The sequence below is a fragment of the Garra rufa genome, chromosome 8 (genome assembly GCF_049309525.1).
Source record: "Garra rufa chromosome 8, GarRuf1.0, whole genome shotgun sequence".
NCBI classification, from domain to species: domain Eukaryota; kingdom Metazoa; phylum Chordata; class Actinopteri; order Cypriniformes; family Cyprinidae; genus Garra; species Garra rufa.
This window is the reverse complement of record NC_133368.1, coordinates 26,412,564-26,430,527: the sequence shown is the minus strand read 5'-3', so window position 1 is coordinate 26,430,527 and position 17,964 is coordinate 26,412,564. Positions and strand designations below refer to the sequence as shown.

The following is a 17,964-nucleotide window of genomic DNA, read 5'->3' as shown; positions in this document are numbered from 1 at the left end:
TAGTTTTATTTTTTTGGTAATATTGACACTGGTGACAAGAATTATGACATTTATATGGTATCAACATTTTTGATATCATAAAGACCTTATTTAAAGCAAAAATAACTATATATATATATATATATATATATTGTTACGGTGAAATAAAAGTATATCATATTGTGATGTAAGAGTGTGGTCATATTGCCCAAACCTAATGCCTATGATGATTATGTTCTTGTTGGAAGTTACAAACAGCAATTATTTTCATAACAAATTGATCATTTTCCAATTCGGACATTAGATTTTTGTATTTTCTTATCATTGTGTGTTTTAGTTCTCTGAGATTCAACTTCACAGAGGGTGAAAACTTTTCACTGACTTCTGAGGTCTGAAACCTTCTGCTCTGTTCACTAATGATCAAGCTCATCATGTTGATCATTAGTATCATTAAGTAGCACGGGTATATTTGTTGCAATAGCCAAAAATACATTGTATGGGATAAAAAGATCGTTTTTCTTTTATGCCAGAAATCATTAGGATATTAAATAAAGATCATGTTTCATAAGGAAATATTTTGTAAATTTCCTACCATGAATAAATCAAAACATAGTAATATGCATTGCTAAGAACTTCATTTGGACAACTTTAAAGGCAATTTTCTTAGTATTTAGATTTTTTTTGCACCCTCAGATTTTCAAATTGTTGTATCTCGGCCAAATATTGTAATTTTCTTACAAACCATACATCAATGAAAGCTTATTTATTCATCTAGACTGGTCAGATGATGTCTGTTTAATACTTCCTTTTTTGAAAGTCCGATTTAAGATTTTTTAAGTTACATTAAAGGAAAAACTTCAGTGTAGGTACAAATACCATACAGGTTTGTAATGGCATGAGGGTGTAAGGGAAATAATGACAGAAATTTCATTTTTGGGTGAACTATCCCTTTGAGAAGCAAGTTACCAGTCTCTCTGCACTGCTAGCTGACCTTGACAGTACAAAACCAGACTAGACTATTATGGGAACTTCCTATTTGTACAAATGGAAAGTTTGTGACGTATCTTTATAATAACAAGATCATATACTGCCATAGTTTACAAAGTATTTTTTTTTACAGTGAGACCAACAAATAAGATGCTCAATCTGAAAACCTACACAAAAGTCCTCAATAAACAGGATGCAACATGAACAGAGGACTGAATATGAACCATAATGTGTATGTGTGTGCGTGTTTCCGTGTGTCAACGCTCAAGTCCTTGTCCATGATAGCGTTACTGGCACAGCCAGAAGGCCATATGGCTAGTCTCCATCTCCCAGGAGGGGTGTTCTATCCCACTTTACCCTTCTGCACATTTACCACCCTGCACAGGAGGGCCACAGGACTCATCTCAGATTGATGAGCACCCCCTCCTCCCTTCCCCCAATGGAACATGCCCTTTGGCACTAGTGCTAAAGTCTGTTGGGTTGCCCATGCCAGGTCTCCCAATCAGAAAACACTAATGTGTGACTGAGAGAGAGACACTCATTGAACAACAGTCGATTTCTAGACAGGAACACAATATTCTGAGAGTCTGACGTGCTAAGGAAAACTAGGTCTGCATTCCGTGATAAAACTTCACAAGTTTTTAATTTATCCAGGGTGAACATGCGACAACACAAACCTGCTGCCTCCTGTCCTACAGTAGAGATCATGAGATTTACAAACACACAGCCAAAGAAATGTATTGGTAAAGTTACTTTGGAAATGTAATAGGTTACAGATTACAAGTTAACCTATTTAAACTGTAATATGTAGTGTAACTATTTTAATTACTTTATTAAAGTAATGTAGCTGATTACATTTCATTACTTTTCAAAATTTTGAATGAATGTTTTTGACTGTTAATCATTTCCAAACAGGCAGGGTTAACCTTACAGTAGTAGTCAACACTGTTTACTGTCAGACCTTCAAAATCCTTCATCACTTGAATTAAGATTATATAATTTTGATTTATAAAGCACAGCCACCATAACATCAGACTTTAGCACCTCTTTTTACTTTGAGATCATTCTGAGGTTAAATACTGATGTAAAATTATAACAAAAACTCTTGGAATGACTTGAAATGTCCATTGAGTGGTGCTATAACTCTCATGCTTTGTGACATTTTATAATAATGTATCTGCGCTACACCTAAACCTACCCGATAATATGAAAGCGAATGTGACGTAAAAACGCAATCGCAAGCATGCCGTTTTAGCTTTTCAATCTCTCATCTTTCAGCTCTTTCATCGTGAGTCACGTTTTTAACGGGATTTGTACCCAAGGATTCTGTATCCTAAGTCCAATTCCGTGTTGGCTGATCTACCGAGCAAGCTTGTTACGTCTGGAAAACGTAACATATGGAGCTGTAATCATAGCTGTGTACGAAAACGATTACAAGTGATCGCTGTTTTACCACCTTCTGTTGCAAACTGCTGTGATATGTAGGATATGATGGGGCTAAAGGCGCCGTAGCACTTTCCAAAACATCCGCTTTTCAAGATACACCTGCAATTTTGGCTGATGCTCGACACGATCGTGGGCAGCAGCGCAAAGTTGCTTCTGTGCTTACTTGATTTAATATGTGATGATTTTTTAAATTATGTAGATTTAAGTAGCAAAGGAGAGTCATTAAAATTCTTGAATACATCTTGAAACAAAGGTCTTCTTAATGTTTTTCAGTTTCAAAACAGTTTTTAAATAATAAACGAATATGTAAAAGTATGCTATACCCCTGCTGTTGGGGATAAAAGGCACAATAATTAACATGATAATTAGAAGGCTGACTTTTCTATTTGTTGACATGACATTGTTAGATTCAGATGGTAAATATCATATTATATCATTATGTTGGGTGTCCATCTTAAAGAAAATCACCATGTTTAGAATGAAAACATCAGATTTAGAAACATGCTGTTAATCATATCATATAATAAAATATCATTTGTTGTTACTACTGTAAATTTATAATAAATTACTATGGAATCTCCTTCAGTGCTTTCAGAATCTTTACATTTTAAAATGATTTTGTTTCTGTATTTTAAAATGTTTTGTTTTAACATATTTGAATGACAGTATATTTGTTGAACAAAAATCGATTCTTTTATTTATCAAAATAAGCAGAAAATGGTACAAACTTTGATAAAGTGATTGCTTTTAACAAGTATTAAAAAACATTATTTTAGCTAAAGTATTTTATTTCTATACTGTGTGCCTTTTACCCCATGCTGGTGAGCTTGTTACCCTGTGTGTGGAGTAAAATGCCCCTGTTGCTAGCTCATATATTTATAAGATTTTTAAACAAAATAAACGACTTGTATGATTTATTTTTACACAAAATCTGTTGATTTAGTTGATAAATGTTCAATACAAACATACAAGTTTTTTTGCACCCTACCTATTGGTACGTATTTTGCGTCCTGCGATTTTTTTTATTTATTTTTTTTTACATAAGACGTATGTGCACATATTTCACTGTCATTGTAAACACAAACTGCCCCTCAAACCTGCTTAAGTACCACCATAGTTGGGAATCACCCATATCTGTATTCAAATCTACACGCAGGCACGAGGGCAAAGCATTATCATAAATTCAGTGAATGGTGGCATTAGAAAATCCATTCAGCTTTTATTCTGCTTACTAAAAAGCTGTTACAGTGGAACTTGTGGTGACACTGAAAATCCCTGTAGTGCCACCAAGTCTGTTCCTTCTCCACAGCGACGTTCCCGCTGCTCCTTTCTCTCACTATTAGAGCAATAAACGGGAAGAGAGCTTCGAATCCAAAGCGCAGCGCTTTGCTTTGTGGGCACCACACCCTGGCCAAGTGATGTGGTTCTGTTTATTTTATATTCTCACTTAAGTCATACTTGTTTCTGTCTACTGCTTTCCCTCTCTAAATATCAGGATGACTTTCCCATGAATAAAGGCAAGGAATGTGCGGTCGCAGTGAATTAGGTTAGACTGCGTGTAGTATTTGTTTTTTAAGACAAATGTAGTCATTTTGCAGATGAAGATAGAACAATGAGGTTAGATGCCGTGCTTTGGCATCTTTCACTCAAGTATTGATATGCGTAAGCTGCACATCCTACGTTTTCCTCTTCTAAAACAGGTATGCTTAACTAAAGCGGGTCTCTAAACTCTACTGTCATGCCTTTGTAGGTTATATTTTGCGCTGACTTGGCTCATCTAAAGTGGTGAAAGTCAAAAGCTCTTTGTTGTGGGCGCTTTCTGTGCCCGCATGGAACCAATGTTCATTTTTTTCTTCTGGTCCGTGGAGCCTGGATTCAATAACCAGTTGTGTGCTCGCATTGTGATGATGTGGTCAAGGCAACCAGATTTTCTCAACAGTACACTTGCTCAGTAGTGCTATTTATGTCATTTTTTGTGGGAGGTTTTGTCACCACCGCTCATATTTCCCGTTTACCACAAGTGATTTAAAAGGCCACAGGTTTTGTTTTTTGTTAGTAATTCAAGGTTCCGTTCGTCTTTGTGCTGGAAAAGAAACCTGGAGAAAGCTCTGATCAGGAAAGCCAAGAAAAAAACATTTCTTCTCATCTATGTTTGGTGTCTCTCAAATTAGATGGAGGAAAACTGCCGTTGTGCGAATTTTGATATCCGCAACAGTACATGCACAGCAGTTTATGAGCTTTTATGCTGCAGACAGGAAATAATGATATTAAAAAAACTGTAAACAATAAAAAAAATACTCAAACTGCAAATATCGTAAGTGGAAAGTCAAAGTCAAGCCAAGCTGCTCTGATAATAGTGAGCCTTTCTTTTATAGGTTCAGTCAAGGCCGTCGTCTTATAACACGAAAATGACACAGTTTAAAGCTTGGAGCGATTCTGTAACCCCCACCCCACCTCAATTTATTATGCGTCCCATGATTCTTCAGGAGCCAGTTAGGCTGACCCAATTAGCACTGGCCTCCTAGGCGGGGAATGACGGCATTGTGCGCTATCCTCCATTTCCTGTCATGCCCCGCTTGCAAACGAGATGCTAATTAATAACCATTGGCATCTTGAGCCGTACACGTCGGCTTATGTACGGGATATCAATGATTTGTCAGATTCAACCAAGCGTAACGCAGTCACCTCCGGTCAAGCTGCCCACAGCCTGGCCCTTACCCAGACACCAGAGCAACTTCACTGGGCTCCGAGTCAGCTGATGGTTTAATGAGCGCATTTTGCCATAAATACCCAGATACTGAGGACCAGCTTGCATCCTTCCCTTTTCCAAATTAACAAATTTCTTTACTGAAAGTGTTAATTTAGGTGAGGTGTACAAAAATGCATTCTCTTAGAATTCTGAAAAGTGTTTTAGATGATGGACATTATTTCAACTCAAGATTTTAAAATTATAATCAAATATATTTGTAAAATTTTTATATATGCATATATAGAATGTTATCATATCTAACTTTTAAATGAATGCTAAATGAATAAATGTTTTAATATGCATTATTTTAGGACAGCCGTGTTATTTAAAAAAAAGATATAGAAATATAAAAATATGTTTTTTACATTTTATTTTTTACATGCAATTTTTATTTTAATTGTTTTTGCTTGGTTGCTTGCATTTCAGTAATATTAATTTCTAGTATTTTTTCTTTATTATCTATTTGCTAGATTTTATATATAAAACTATAAACTATGTTTCATGTGCCGCTGTTTTTGTTCTTTACATTTCATTTTTATGCAATATTTCTTTTTTAATTAGCTTTCTTGCTTGTTTGCGTTTCAGTAATATTAATTTGTAGTATTTTTAATGTATTATGTTTCATGTTTCATTTTCATCAGTTTTTTTTACATTACATATATGCATTATTCATGTATGTATTTGCTTGCTTGCTTGCATTTTACTACTACAGTAATATTTTTTCTGTATTATTTATTTGCATTTATTGCAATATTTATTTATTTACATTTCAGTAATATTAATTTGTAGCATTTAATTAATGTATTATTTTTTTGCTGTATTTTTTTTTCATGTTCGCTTTTTTTATATGCATTATATATGTCTGTATTCATTTATTTGCTTGCTTGCATGTCAGTACTATTAATTTGTAGTATTTTTTCAGTATTATTTATTTGCTGTATAATTTATTTTTTGAAATATGTTTTATCATGTGCCGCTGATTTTGTTCTTAACGTTTTATTTTTTTATTAGCAATATTGTAATATCTATTTACTTGCTTGCTTGCATTTTAGTAATATCAGTTTGTAGTATTTTTAGTGTATTATTTATTTGCAGTTTTTTTCTTCTTGTGAGCCTGTCCTGCTGTTTATTACATTTTACTTTTTGTATGCATTATTCGTGTATGTGTTTATTTATTTATGTATTTATTTATTTGCTTGTGGCTTGCTTGCATTTCAGTAATATTAATTTGTAGTATTTTTTGTATTGTTTATTTTATTTTAAATTTTTTTTGGAAATATGTTTCATGTGCTGCTCAGGACTGTTACTTTACATTTTTTCAATAAGATGTTTTCATCTACAGTTTATACAATAATATAAATTTATAAATTGTTATATTTATTATTTTAGGAAAAGCTTTCAATTTAAAAATAAATATAGATATATAAATAATGTTTTGTACATTTGTTTTTATATATGTATGTTTGTGTTTATATGCATACTTTTTTTATAGTCATGAATTAAAAAATTAAAATATCTATAAATTTATTTTTAAGTGAATTTCATATAATTTATATGAACTATTTAAATGTGCCATTGTCAGTTCTTTAACATGGTTCTCTGTTGAAGACAGTGTGTTCACAGGCAAAAAAAAGTGTTTTTCTTTTTTCTTTTTTTTGGCCTGCGAGAGTGTGTCTTCATATTGCACTTCTTCCTAATATGTGCTACTAGTGTAATTGAAAATGATAATGACTGTAATTAAGCTTCTCTCATGATTTTAATCGATCTGGCATTACTGATAGCAGAGATGAATGGGAAGGTGGGGGGGGTGGTGTGGGGGTCATGTATATAGTGGTGTCACAGTGGCATAATTACCAAAAAACACTAAAAGGTTCGACAAAAAGCTTCATATTTAATGTTTTGAAAAATCTCTTCGGAAATGAAGTCTCTCTCCTTAAGATCATTAGCAGACCATTAGCAATGGCAGCCGGGATCCTTACATCATAGTGCGCTAATTAGGTTAAAATGCTCATGGCAGGACAAGCGTCTAGCTGTGATGTACAGGGGAAACGAAATGGCCGAGGTTAATTATACACATTAATGGGGAATTATTGAGAGCGCTTGGCCTGCCTTAAGTTGTGTTTCTCAGCTGAAATGGCTTCCCAAATTCCCAATAACACACATGCGGAGAGCCGTCACATGTAGCGTGTTTCGAGCCGAACGTGTCTTTACTGTGGAAGTCTGTGCGTGAGTATTTTGACAACAACACTGGGATTATAGATCACTGAGTTGCGTTGCATAATTGTAGACCATTACTTTGATAGATGTGACCATAAACGTAGATGGCACAGGACGTCAGTTACACTAAGGTACAGTATACGTGAGTGCAGTAAACCCAGCGCTCTCCTAATCAGTACCTTTCAGAACTCTGCCGCGGTAAAACCATACAAAGTGTACTTCTAAATGTTAAGCCTGCTTCCCACCTCTTAGTCAGGATCCCGTTGACAACTTGGAAGGCAGCCCTCCACCACAATCCCTCCCTCCTTTTCCAGGCCTCAACCCATAACAGAGCCAGAGGGCTCCAATCTGGCTCCTTCTAAGAGTCCTCCAATACCCCAGTATTGATTGTCTCTCCACCACAGCCAAACCTCAGCTCAGAGAGATTCCACTAAAAGTGCGCTTAGATGCCTCCAAAGACCAGGCACAAGTCTTCAAAAACACCCTGCCGATAGTCCGTCACCGACGATCTGAGTAGGGTTTTATGACAGGAAACGTGCACGCTTTAATGTTTGTACTTGTACGCCGTAGTCAGTTCTTCCATTAGGGATCTTCACAAGATGTTTTTAAAAAAAGAAACGTTCCTGTTGTGTTGCATCAATGATCTGGTGTGTTTCTGTTTTACAGAGTCCTGGTGAAGTCAAAGAAAAACTTGATGTCGACTCAGGGCATCAGCATAGTGTTTGGGCCGACTCTCATGTGGCCCGAGTTTGAATCCGGAAACATGGAAGTCAATATGGTGTACCAGAATCAAATAGTGGAGTCCATTCTCATTGAATGTGTGGAGATCTTTGGGCCGGAGGGCAAGTAAATTGACCCCAGAGAAGTCTGGAGAAAGAGACTGAAAAAATTGTGAGATGGGAAAAAAAAAATGTGTGTATGTGTGTGTGCTGGCTGAATTTGTATGCTCATGTAAAATGATTTTCTATTCCTGATGTTTTGATACTTGCTGCTTGAAAAAAATTGAGTCACATTGTTGATGTTAAGTTTAAAAAAATAAAGATATTTTATTTTTGTATAATGCAAATTTCACATTGTAACATACCTCAAAACATGCTGTTTATGGTATACATGCTAGTTTGTGACAGGGAAGTAAAGCAGTTTTTGTAAATGGCTTTAGTTTGAAATAAATTGGCTGCAAGCGATTTTTGGCCGTTTTTTTGTCAAACTTTTATTTGGCAGAAACCTGAGATGCCAAACTAGAGCTTGCGATTATTTTCTGGCAGCACATACTTGCAGTTTGTTGCAACAGGTATTTGCTTTGTATTATGGTTTTGTGTTTTGTTAATGATAGATGTACATCTGTTGGTTTAATTTGAAGCAAAATTTGTCCAATTTTGTTTTTAAAAAAAGTAAAAAAAACTAAAATGATATGATTTTATGTCTTATTACATGCCATCCTTCAGGATTGAGTTTTCTGCTCTTCTTCTTCCATAACCGCTGTCACTCTGTGGGCCCTTTGCATTGTCAGATAACGTACAGCGTGATCACATCGGTTTCTAATCAAACTGCCAAAGTCCTCTCCAATTCTCGAACAGCAGTCTCTTTTTATTTGCTTCCCGCAGGCCAGTGCTGAGACTGTCTGCATGGAATGTGTTTTTAATTCCATCCCAGAGATAAGAGAGAGTCTGTAATTACGGGAAGAGCCATCCCTCCTTGTAGCATTTTCCCTGCATCAGATCCCTCATAGTTTGGCATCTCGAGCAGTAATGATGAAGGGGTACTGGAGGAACAGGAGGGCGACATAAACCAGATTTGCGGGTTGCGCGTCTCTCTAAATCTCCACTGAAAATAACGCAGTGAAATGAGATGCAGCTTTTAGTGACCTCTCTGGCACAGCTGCGCTTCACTCGGGGACCTTAACGAGTTCGGCAGGCCACCAAGACCTTCATCGCAGAACCTTTGAAAAGAGACACACATGCTCGTTTTTTTTTTCCCTGACCACAAAAAGTTTACAGAAAGCTTGGATCTTGTATTGAACGTGGTGGCTTAGTTTGTCATTAAGTTTTGACACCTAAAAAAGTTGCCAGACAGGCTCACTTGCTTCAATGCTAGACTTGCAGCCCACAAGTATTACAGGACAAAAAAAGCCATGATTATGATTCTACTGCAGACAAAGCCTTACCTTACATCCATCCTGTGATGTAAGCTGCTCAATTCAAACAAACAACCTGATCTCATGACGAAAACGTACCAGTGGGAACTTTTTTGCAAGACGCGAAATATGTAGCGCCATGTACGTTTCGTGACATATTCAATGTAAAATGTCTACTGAGTGGCAGTAAAAGAGTTACTACACCTAAACCTAAACCTACCCAAGTATTAGGGCTGCAACGATTCGTCGACGTTGTTGACAAAAATCGATAATAGAAATAGTCGACAATGAATTTCATTGTCGATGTTGTCGCCAGACAACCGAGTGAGGCATCTTTCTGCCGAGAGTCGCACATACGCAGCTTCTATGCTGAGCGATAACATACAGAAATGGCGGCGTCCAACGCAGCAGCTGCGCGTACCAAAACACGCCCGTTTCACACATACTCCGTCTGCAGTGCGTTTTTTTTTTTTCCACACCCATGTTAACGGATTAGAACGTTCACAATGTACGGACTGCAAACGCGTTCTGTGTGAAAGCAAAACGAGTCTGTGCTTCTTCTGCACCGCATACGTAACGCACACGGACTGTAGACGCACTGCAGACTGAGTATGTATGAAACAGGAGTAAAGTTTGGGAGCATTTTAGCCTGCTACGGCGAATTAAAATATTACCTGCATGGTTTGTAAAGCAGTCCTTGCGCATCACGGCAGCACCTCTGTGATGCACAAACATTTAAAGCGAAAGCACGTCGGACAGTTGAATGAAAGGGAGTTTGGCTGGCCTCGGTAAGATTTAAATAACATGGAAGCCAATACGTTTTGTTTTGGATATACATTTTTGTTTACTGTTTTATTGCTGCTGATGGTTTACAGGAAGAAAATGTTTACTTGATTTTAATTTATTTTTTCTTATAAAACAAATGTGCCTGTCCATTAAAAAAATTATAGAGTTTCTTAATTTATGCATTTATGTCTGTACTGACCGAGCACTGTGCCTAATTGGTTTTAGACAGGGCATTTTTATTTACTTTTAGTATGAATTGGCCTATCAGCAGCAAAATATGCATTTTTTATTGAAGTACCCCCTTCTTTCTTGTGTTTACTATAATTTTCCACATAATTAAAGCAATCTCATGCTAAATTTGAGAAAAATTGAATAATTATCCGATTAGTCGACTAATCGTTTCAATAGTCGGTGACTAGTCGACTATTAAAATAGTCGTTAGTTGCAGCCCTACCAAGTATAAACAAAAGGAAAGTGTGGCTTAAAATTACAAATGCAAGCATTTTAGCTTGTTTTTCGATCTCTCATCTTTCAGCCTTTGCATCGTGATTTATAATCTACATGCTCGTAAATTCGCTTTGAGTGCACGCGACCTTATTTCGTATGGCGGTGTGCACAGCATTTTTTTTTTACTTTCTGTTCCGCTCCCGAAGATGCGCGACTTCAAGGCGAAAATGGGCGAACAGGCACATCTGTGCCAGCATTTGTGTGAAACAGAAGCTTAAAGTTGTCTTGTGTTTGATGCATAATAAACCCAAAATATTAAGATTATTTGAATCAGTTTGTACATGAAGAAATTATTAAATCGTCAACTCATTGACAGCTCAACAATTCATTACGCAAGAAGTCTTGTGCCTGCGAATGACTTCTTCTCACCAGTTATTCATGATGGTTTTAGAGGACAACTACTCTTCGTCGCCCCCTGTCGTTTCAAAGAATAGTAGAACGGCGAACGCAACAAGTATAAAAGCTTCGTCCCGTTTTATTTTTTTATTTTTTTGCATTTTTTTGTTGCATTTTTGCCTTGTATTGTGATACAATACAGATCAGACATAAAAGGAAGCGAAGTGGGAGAGAGATAAGGGGCGGGATCGGGAAAGGTCTTCGAGTTGGGATTCGAACATGTATTGACGTCTTTCTGCGGTTTAAATAAAATACCTTCTGATGTTCATTCACTGTTTATGCTTTAAAAAGATAGTTCACCTAAAAATGAAAATTCTGTCATTAATTACGAACCCTCACATCGTTCCAAAACCAAAAGACCTTCATTCATCTTCAGAACACAAAAAATGGTAGTCTCCATAATGATGTTAGGGTGACACGGAGGAGAAGAACTGTTGAATAAAGTCTTTAGTTTTGTAATCTTTGCGCACAAAACGGTATGGTAACACTTTATAATAACGTTCAGTTGTAAGTCATTTATAAGTGGTTAGTTAATGATAAAATAATGATTTGCAAAACATTCATAAATGTTTAATAAGTGATATGCTAACAATTTGTGTATGTTTTGCTAAATCATTTACAAGTTATTTACAAGTAATTAGTTAATGATGAACTAATCATTTACAAAACATCGCTATGCATCCATAAGTAATTAATAAGTGATATGTTAGTATTTTATGTAAGGGATAATGTGCTTCGCGTCGGGTCCTGATCACACTGTCGGGGCTTATTTCTGCGATAACTACCGGCTGCCTGTACATTATCCCCCTTATTCCACGGCTACTTGCCACATAAGGAAAAAAAAACTGGACATGAATATGAATTTGAAACTTTTTATTGGCATATTTGTTTTAAATTAACATTTTTATCCTTCTGCGAAACGATATAGTACCACGTGACTAACATTCAAACTATGTACGTTAGTAAGACAATTTAAATAGATTAATGTCGAAATTTTCCATTGTTAATTGTGGTTGTCCAGTGTTTGTCACAAGATGGCGCCAAACGGTAATCTTTGTTTGCACGGAGGGATTTTAAACATACAAGTAGTACCGGCTATGCGTTATTACTTTGGAGCGGTGATTATTTGAAAAGAACGAACCTGCAAATGTCTCAACTGACCAATCAGAATCAAGCATTCCAAAGAGCCGTGTAATAAGTATGTTTTGAAGATAGTAGTAAGTGGTTAATACGTTACTAGTTAATATATTATTTGTCACTTAAAAATAATTAAAATATCAATCGTTTAAATGTTTATCCTTCACCGAAGATCGCATCATGAATAAATCATTTACAAATCTTTCTGCATCCCCTAATCTAAAGTGTAAACAATTCATCAGTTGTAAATGTTTTACTCATTTTTCAAAGGTCTTTCACCCAGTGTGTATACCCACCTGATACCCACACAACCTGGAATCGGCGGTCTGTAAAACATTTACAACTGATGAGTAGTTTACACTTTAGATTAGGGGATGCAGAAAGATTTGTAAATGATTTATTCATTATTTATTCATCAACAGCTTTTGAATACTTTGTAGTGTGTACTGCAATGTAAGTGCTGACTGGTGAGGGTACAGGTGTTTTCTTTGGCAAACATGAGCTGTGCCCCAAATGACGCACTATTCACTATGTACTTGTGCACTAATGCACTATGCACCATGCAGTGTATGAATTATATAAGGTTATTTAGTATTTTATAATGCCCTAAACAAACTTTCACAGGAACCTCAATTTTTTTTTCATATCAACTTCAAATTTGGAATAACTTATTTAGATGTAAGACTTCAAATTGATATCAAATTTAGGATAAAACCTGTTATGTACAATATGTATTTTATATAAAATATAATAAAAATTGTACATTGTATTCTCTTTACAGTAAATTTAAACTTCTGTAATTTGTTAATACTTTTTTTTTTTAATTCTGCTTCTGCAGTAATCTGATGATTGTTTTCTTTAAAAAGAGACCTACCTTAGATCCAAAGTGTTCATGAATTACAATTTAAATTTGGATAAACTTTAAAAATGGGGGTGACAGTTAAGGGGTTAACTAGTAATTTTTAACCATTTACTAAGGATCTGTTTGATTATTTCATGCTGCCATTTTTCAGATAATTTACGACAGATTGGTAAATCGTTAGCATAGTACTTACAATAAAATGAACATATCACTTATTCATAATTTATAAACACATAGTCATGTTTTGTAAATAATTAGTTCATCATTAACTAATTACTTGTAAATTAATTTGTAAATGACTTGTAAATGAATTAACAAAACATGCACAAATTGTTAGCATATCACTTAATAATCATTTGTGAATGTTTTGTAAATGATTATTTCATCATTAACTCATTACTTATAAAAGACTTACAACTGAACGTTATTATAAAGTGTTACCCCTTTCTGGACCTTGAACATGGTAGGACCCTTGCGGTCTATGGATGGTTTTGATTTCATCAAAATATCTTAATTTGCGAACGAAGGTCTTATGGGTTTGTAACAACATGAGGGTAGATTTTAGTTTTAGTTTTTTAGTTTACCCAAAAATTCTGTCATTAATTACTCACCCGCATGTTGTTCCAAACCCTTAAGACCTTTGTTCATCTTTAGAACACAAATTAAGATATTTTTAATGAAATCTGAGAGCTTTCTGATCCTGCCTAGACAGCAAAGTTCCTAACACAGTCAAGGTTCAGAAAGGTACCAAGGACATTGACAAAATATTCTATGTGACAGTGGTTCAACCGTAATTTTATAAAGCTACAAAAATACTTTTTTTCCTCTGTGCCAACCTAGCACCATTTTGACCTTGAACGTGGTAGGACCCTTGCTGTCTATGGATGGTCAAACAGCTCTCGGATTTCCTTAAAAAAAATTAATTTTTGTTGTGAAGATGAACAAAGGTCTTACGGGTTTGGAACGACATGAGGGTGAGTAATTAATGACAGATTTTTCATTTTTGGGTGAACTAACCCTTTAAAAGGCCACAAAATTATATTGTCTGAATTTCTTGAAAAAAACAAAATTTGAAAGCTTTTTTGTTTCATACCAGAATTAACCTGCTCTGTCTTGTCTGTTGGCACGTTGTCAGTTTCCTCTTTGGTCCGCAATGTATTTTTGGTGTGAGAGTGGCATGGCTTGTTGGACATAGCAACACTAACGAAGGGAGGTCTTTGCGAAAGGTCAATTACAGACATAAAAAAACAGGTTTGTTTGAATTGAATAAGACTATAATCAAAAAGTCTCATTGGAATTGGACTAAAGCCATGATAGTGGTACACCTCTTCACACCGTCTTGGTCAAAAGTAGATATTGAACATCAGCTGCCCAAGCAGAGCAGAGAGGCCACGCTGTAGAGTTCATCCTTGCATTAAATGCTTCAAATAACAAGAAATCAAAATGTGTGGGTGGATGGACTGAAGTGGTAAGTAACCCAGGGGAGAATATTGGCAGATATTTGCTGTGTACATGAAGCGAACGCCCAGATTTATTCTGTGCTAGAGCCCATGGTCACATGACACTGGGCTTTGTGCAACACAGCTCACACTTTGAGAGCCGTCGTACTGCAGGTGGTGCTTTGCTCATTAATATGTGCAAAATTAACGTCTCCCATCAAATTGGCTTGTGAAAAGGTGTGGTGCATTTTGAGTGTTTGGAATGTGGTGTGAAGTGACTGAATCTAAAAAAAAAAAAAAGTATTTATTTCAGTGTTTTACACAGATTGTTTGCTGCTCAGATTTTGACCTTGCCAATAGGAATTAAAAATATATACACTACCTTTCGGGGTAGGTTTTCTCTCTCGCTATCTCTTTATTTATTTGACAAAATACAGTAAAAACTGAATATTAAAAAATATTATTTAAATTTAATTTGAAAAAATATTGTTTAAATCTGAGCAGCTATGACTCTGGTCCTTAGTGTCACATGATCTTTCAGAAATCTTTCTGCTGTGCTGATTTGCTTTTAAGAAACATTTATGCGTAATGCATTCTTGCTGAATAAAATTTCTTTAAAAAATATAAAATAAAAATCTGGACCCACTTTATATTAGGTGGCCTTAACTCCTTTGTACTTACATTAAAAAATAAGAACAATGTACTTATTGTGTTCATATTTTATTGCAAAACACTACTGCTGCAATTATGGTGAAATACGGGTAAGGGTTTGGTGCTATGGGTAGGTTTAAGGGTGGGTTAAGGTGTGAGGGATGGATCAACAGTTATTAATAAATGTAATTACAGAAATGAATTACAGATGTAATTACATGCAGGTATTTTTTAAAATATAAATACAATGCAAAAACATGTATGTACACAATAAGTGCATTGTATCAAATGAATAATTGAATTACATAGAAGTTAAGGCCACCTAATATAAAATGGGACCAAAATATATAATATGCGCCATCGTTATGTTTGGGAACAAATAGCAACAAATTATCGGGTCTGCTAACCATTGTGACCAGTGTGAAGAGCTCCATTGACGCCATGCGGTCGGTGGGCGAGGGGCGCTCAAAGCCGTATGAAACTGCGGCCTTCGTGTTTTCTCTACGTAAGCCAAGACGATCCACGTCTAATGATTTCATGTAATAACTGGAGACCACTGCGCTTTTCCGAACCCCGACAAACTCCCACACACCCCACCCCCACACTTTGTTTTCCCATCCTTCTTGGCAGAGCTTCATGGAAACGAGCGTCTTTGTAAGTCCGCAAAAAACAGAAAAAGAAACGCAAGAAAGGGCCCAAAAGTAAATGAAAGCATAACAATACAGTGTCCCTGTGAGATGCCTGCCATGTTCTAACCACCAGGCCCCATTAAAAAGAGCCTGGGCTCCAACAGAACATGGCAGCATATTGATAGCATATGACTGAGTCACACGAGGACAACTACGTCTCTCTCTCTCTTATCCGTTCCTCTGGTCTTCCTTTAAGATCAGGGAGCAGGGCAATGTTACACAAACACAGAGTGAAAAGATGAGAAGTTTTCTACCTGTTAGTTCGGCCAGGGCCTTCTTTTCATCCTGTGTTCAGAAATAAACAAATGATATAATCACACAACCGTACTGTACGACCACAAACAGTAGTACACACTTCCCCCTTGGTAATGGTATAATTGGACAGTGTGCCACAACATGAGCTGGTGTGAAAAAAGACTAAAATAAATAAACTGGCATCAAGCAGCAGGCAAACAGAAAATAAAAGCCTTTTTATGTACAGTCCATTCCTAACAAATCATTTACTTCCCTTAAAAATATATATGTCCACATCAAAAGAAATTTACAAAAGTGATTTGATGTCAATTGAAAGCACATTAAATGTACGTGAAGTGTCTACTTTTAAGGTTTTAAATACGTTTTTGAAGAATAAAATTTGAAAATTTGGTTGAAATAATGTTACATTGTCATTCATTGTAACACACTATTTCTGTAAAAATTCAAACAAATTCAATTCTGACTCATACATATTTAAATATATAATAAGGGAGCATATTACATATGACTGTGTTTTAAATTAGTAAAAAATTCTTACTGACAAATGGGCAAAACCTAGGATAGTGGCAACTTTTAAAAATATAGAATTACAACAAATTAGTATTTGGGGTGAAAGTTCATCTTTTAATATGTCATAAATTGTTGTAAATATGCTTGACATGACTGAATGACATTTTCTTCTGTAAATTAGGAAAAATTATGATTTGTAACTTTTGCTCAGAAAAACAAAAATGCAATTAAACTTTTTTTTTTTTTTTTTTGGAAAAGCGACAACAATTTAATACAGTATTTCACTTATTGTTTAAACCCCTTTTTGTCTTTGACCCATATATATTTCATTTTTAATATTATTATTAATAATAATAATTATTATTATTATGTCTACAAAACTTGCAGTTTTGAATTTGTTCATTCAACTTAACATTGCAGCTGTCACTCACAATTATTTTGGTAATCAAGTATCTGTCGATTAATCAAATAATCAGTTTTTTTTTTTTTTTTGTAGTTTGGTCAAAGACGAAAAAGGTTTAAGCATAAAAACAATAAGTGTAATATGTTATTGTTTTTCCAAAAAAAAATTAAAATTTAAAAGTTTTTCAATTTTTTGTTTAATTTAATTGCATTTTTGTTTTTGTTTTTCTGAGCAAAAAATAAATATCATATATTTGGCCCTAATTTACAGAAGACACCCACTAAAATGTCTTTTAGTGTAACAATCTTGTCAGGCATAGTTACAACAAAAATAAATTTATGACATACTAATAGATGAATTACTTTCACCCCAAACACACATTTTTTTTTTTTTTTTTTTACCACTATCCTAGTTTTTTTTTTTGTTTTTTTGCATAAATATTGTAACACTGAATGACAATGTAACATTATTTTAACCTAATTTTAACATTTTATTCTCCAAAAACTTACTTGAAACCTTAAAAGTAGACACTTTACTTACATTTAATGTGCTGGACATTGAATCACTTTTATAAATTTATTTTGATGTGGACATCTTATAACGTCTTTGACCCAGTTATAAGAATAGACCTAAGTGAACAATATTAAAATGACTTAAAATACATAGCAATGAGGCAATAATAATTAATTTGGCCATTTCTTAATGATAGAAAAGCTACAGCTACTGTATTGTCTTGAATATGTGGACATCAAAACATGTAAACTCAGAGTGAGGGTTTGAGCTTTTATTTTGAAATTGCGATGAACAGTTAGCATAA

The 17,964-nt window shown here is 35.0% G+C and overlaps 1 protein-coding gene across 1 annotated transcript in view; it reads left to right on the top strand.

The window, feature by feature from the left end:
* Positions 1 to 8,562, top strand: part of arhgap15 (Rho GTPase activating protein 15) — a 51,739-nt gene extending 43,177 nt beyond the window's left edge. Inside the window, exon 14 of the mRNA XM_073846280.1 lies at positions 8,045 to 8,562. Coding sequence (XP_073702381.1) covers positions 8,045 to 8,228 — 184 coding nt within the window. The 3' untranslated portion in view covers positions 8,229 to 8,562. The remainder of the gene's footprint in view (positions 1 to 8,044) is intronic.
* Positions 8,563 to 17,964: the final 9,402 nt, after the last annotated feature.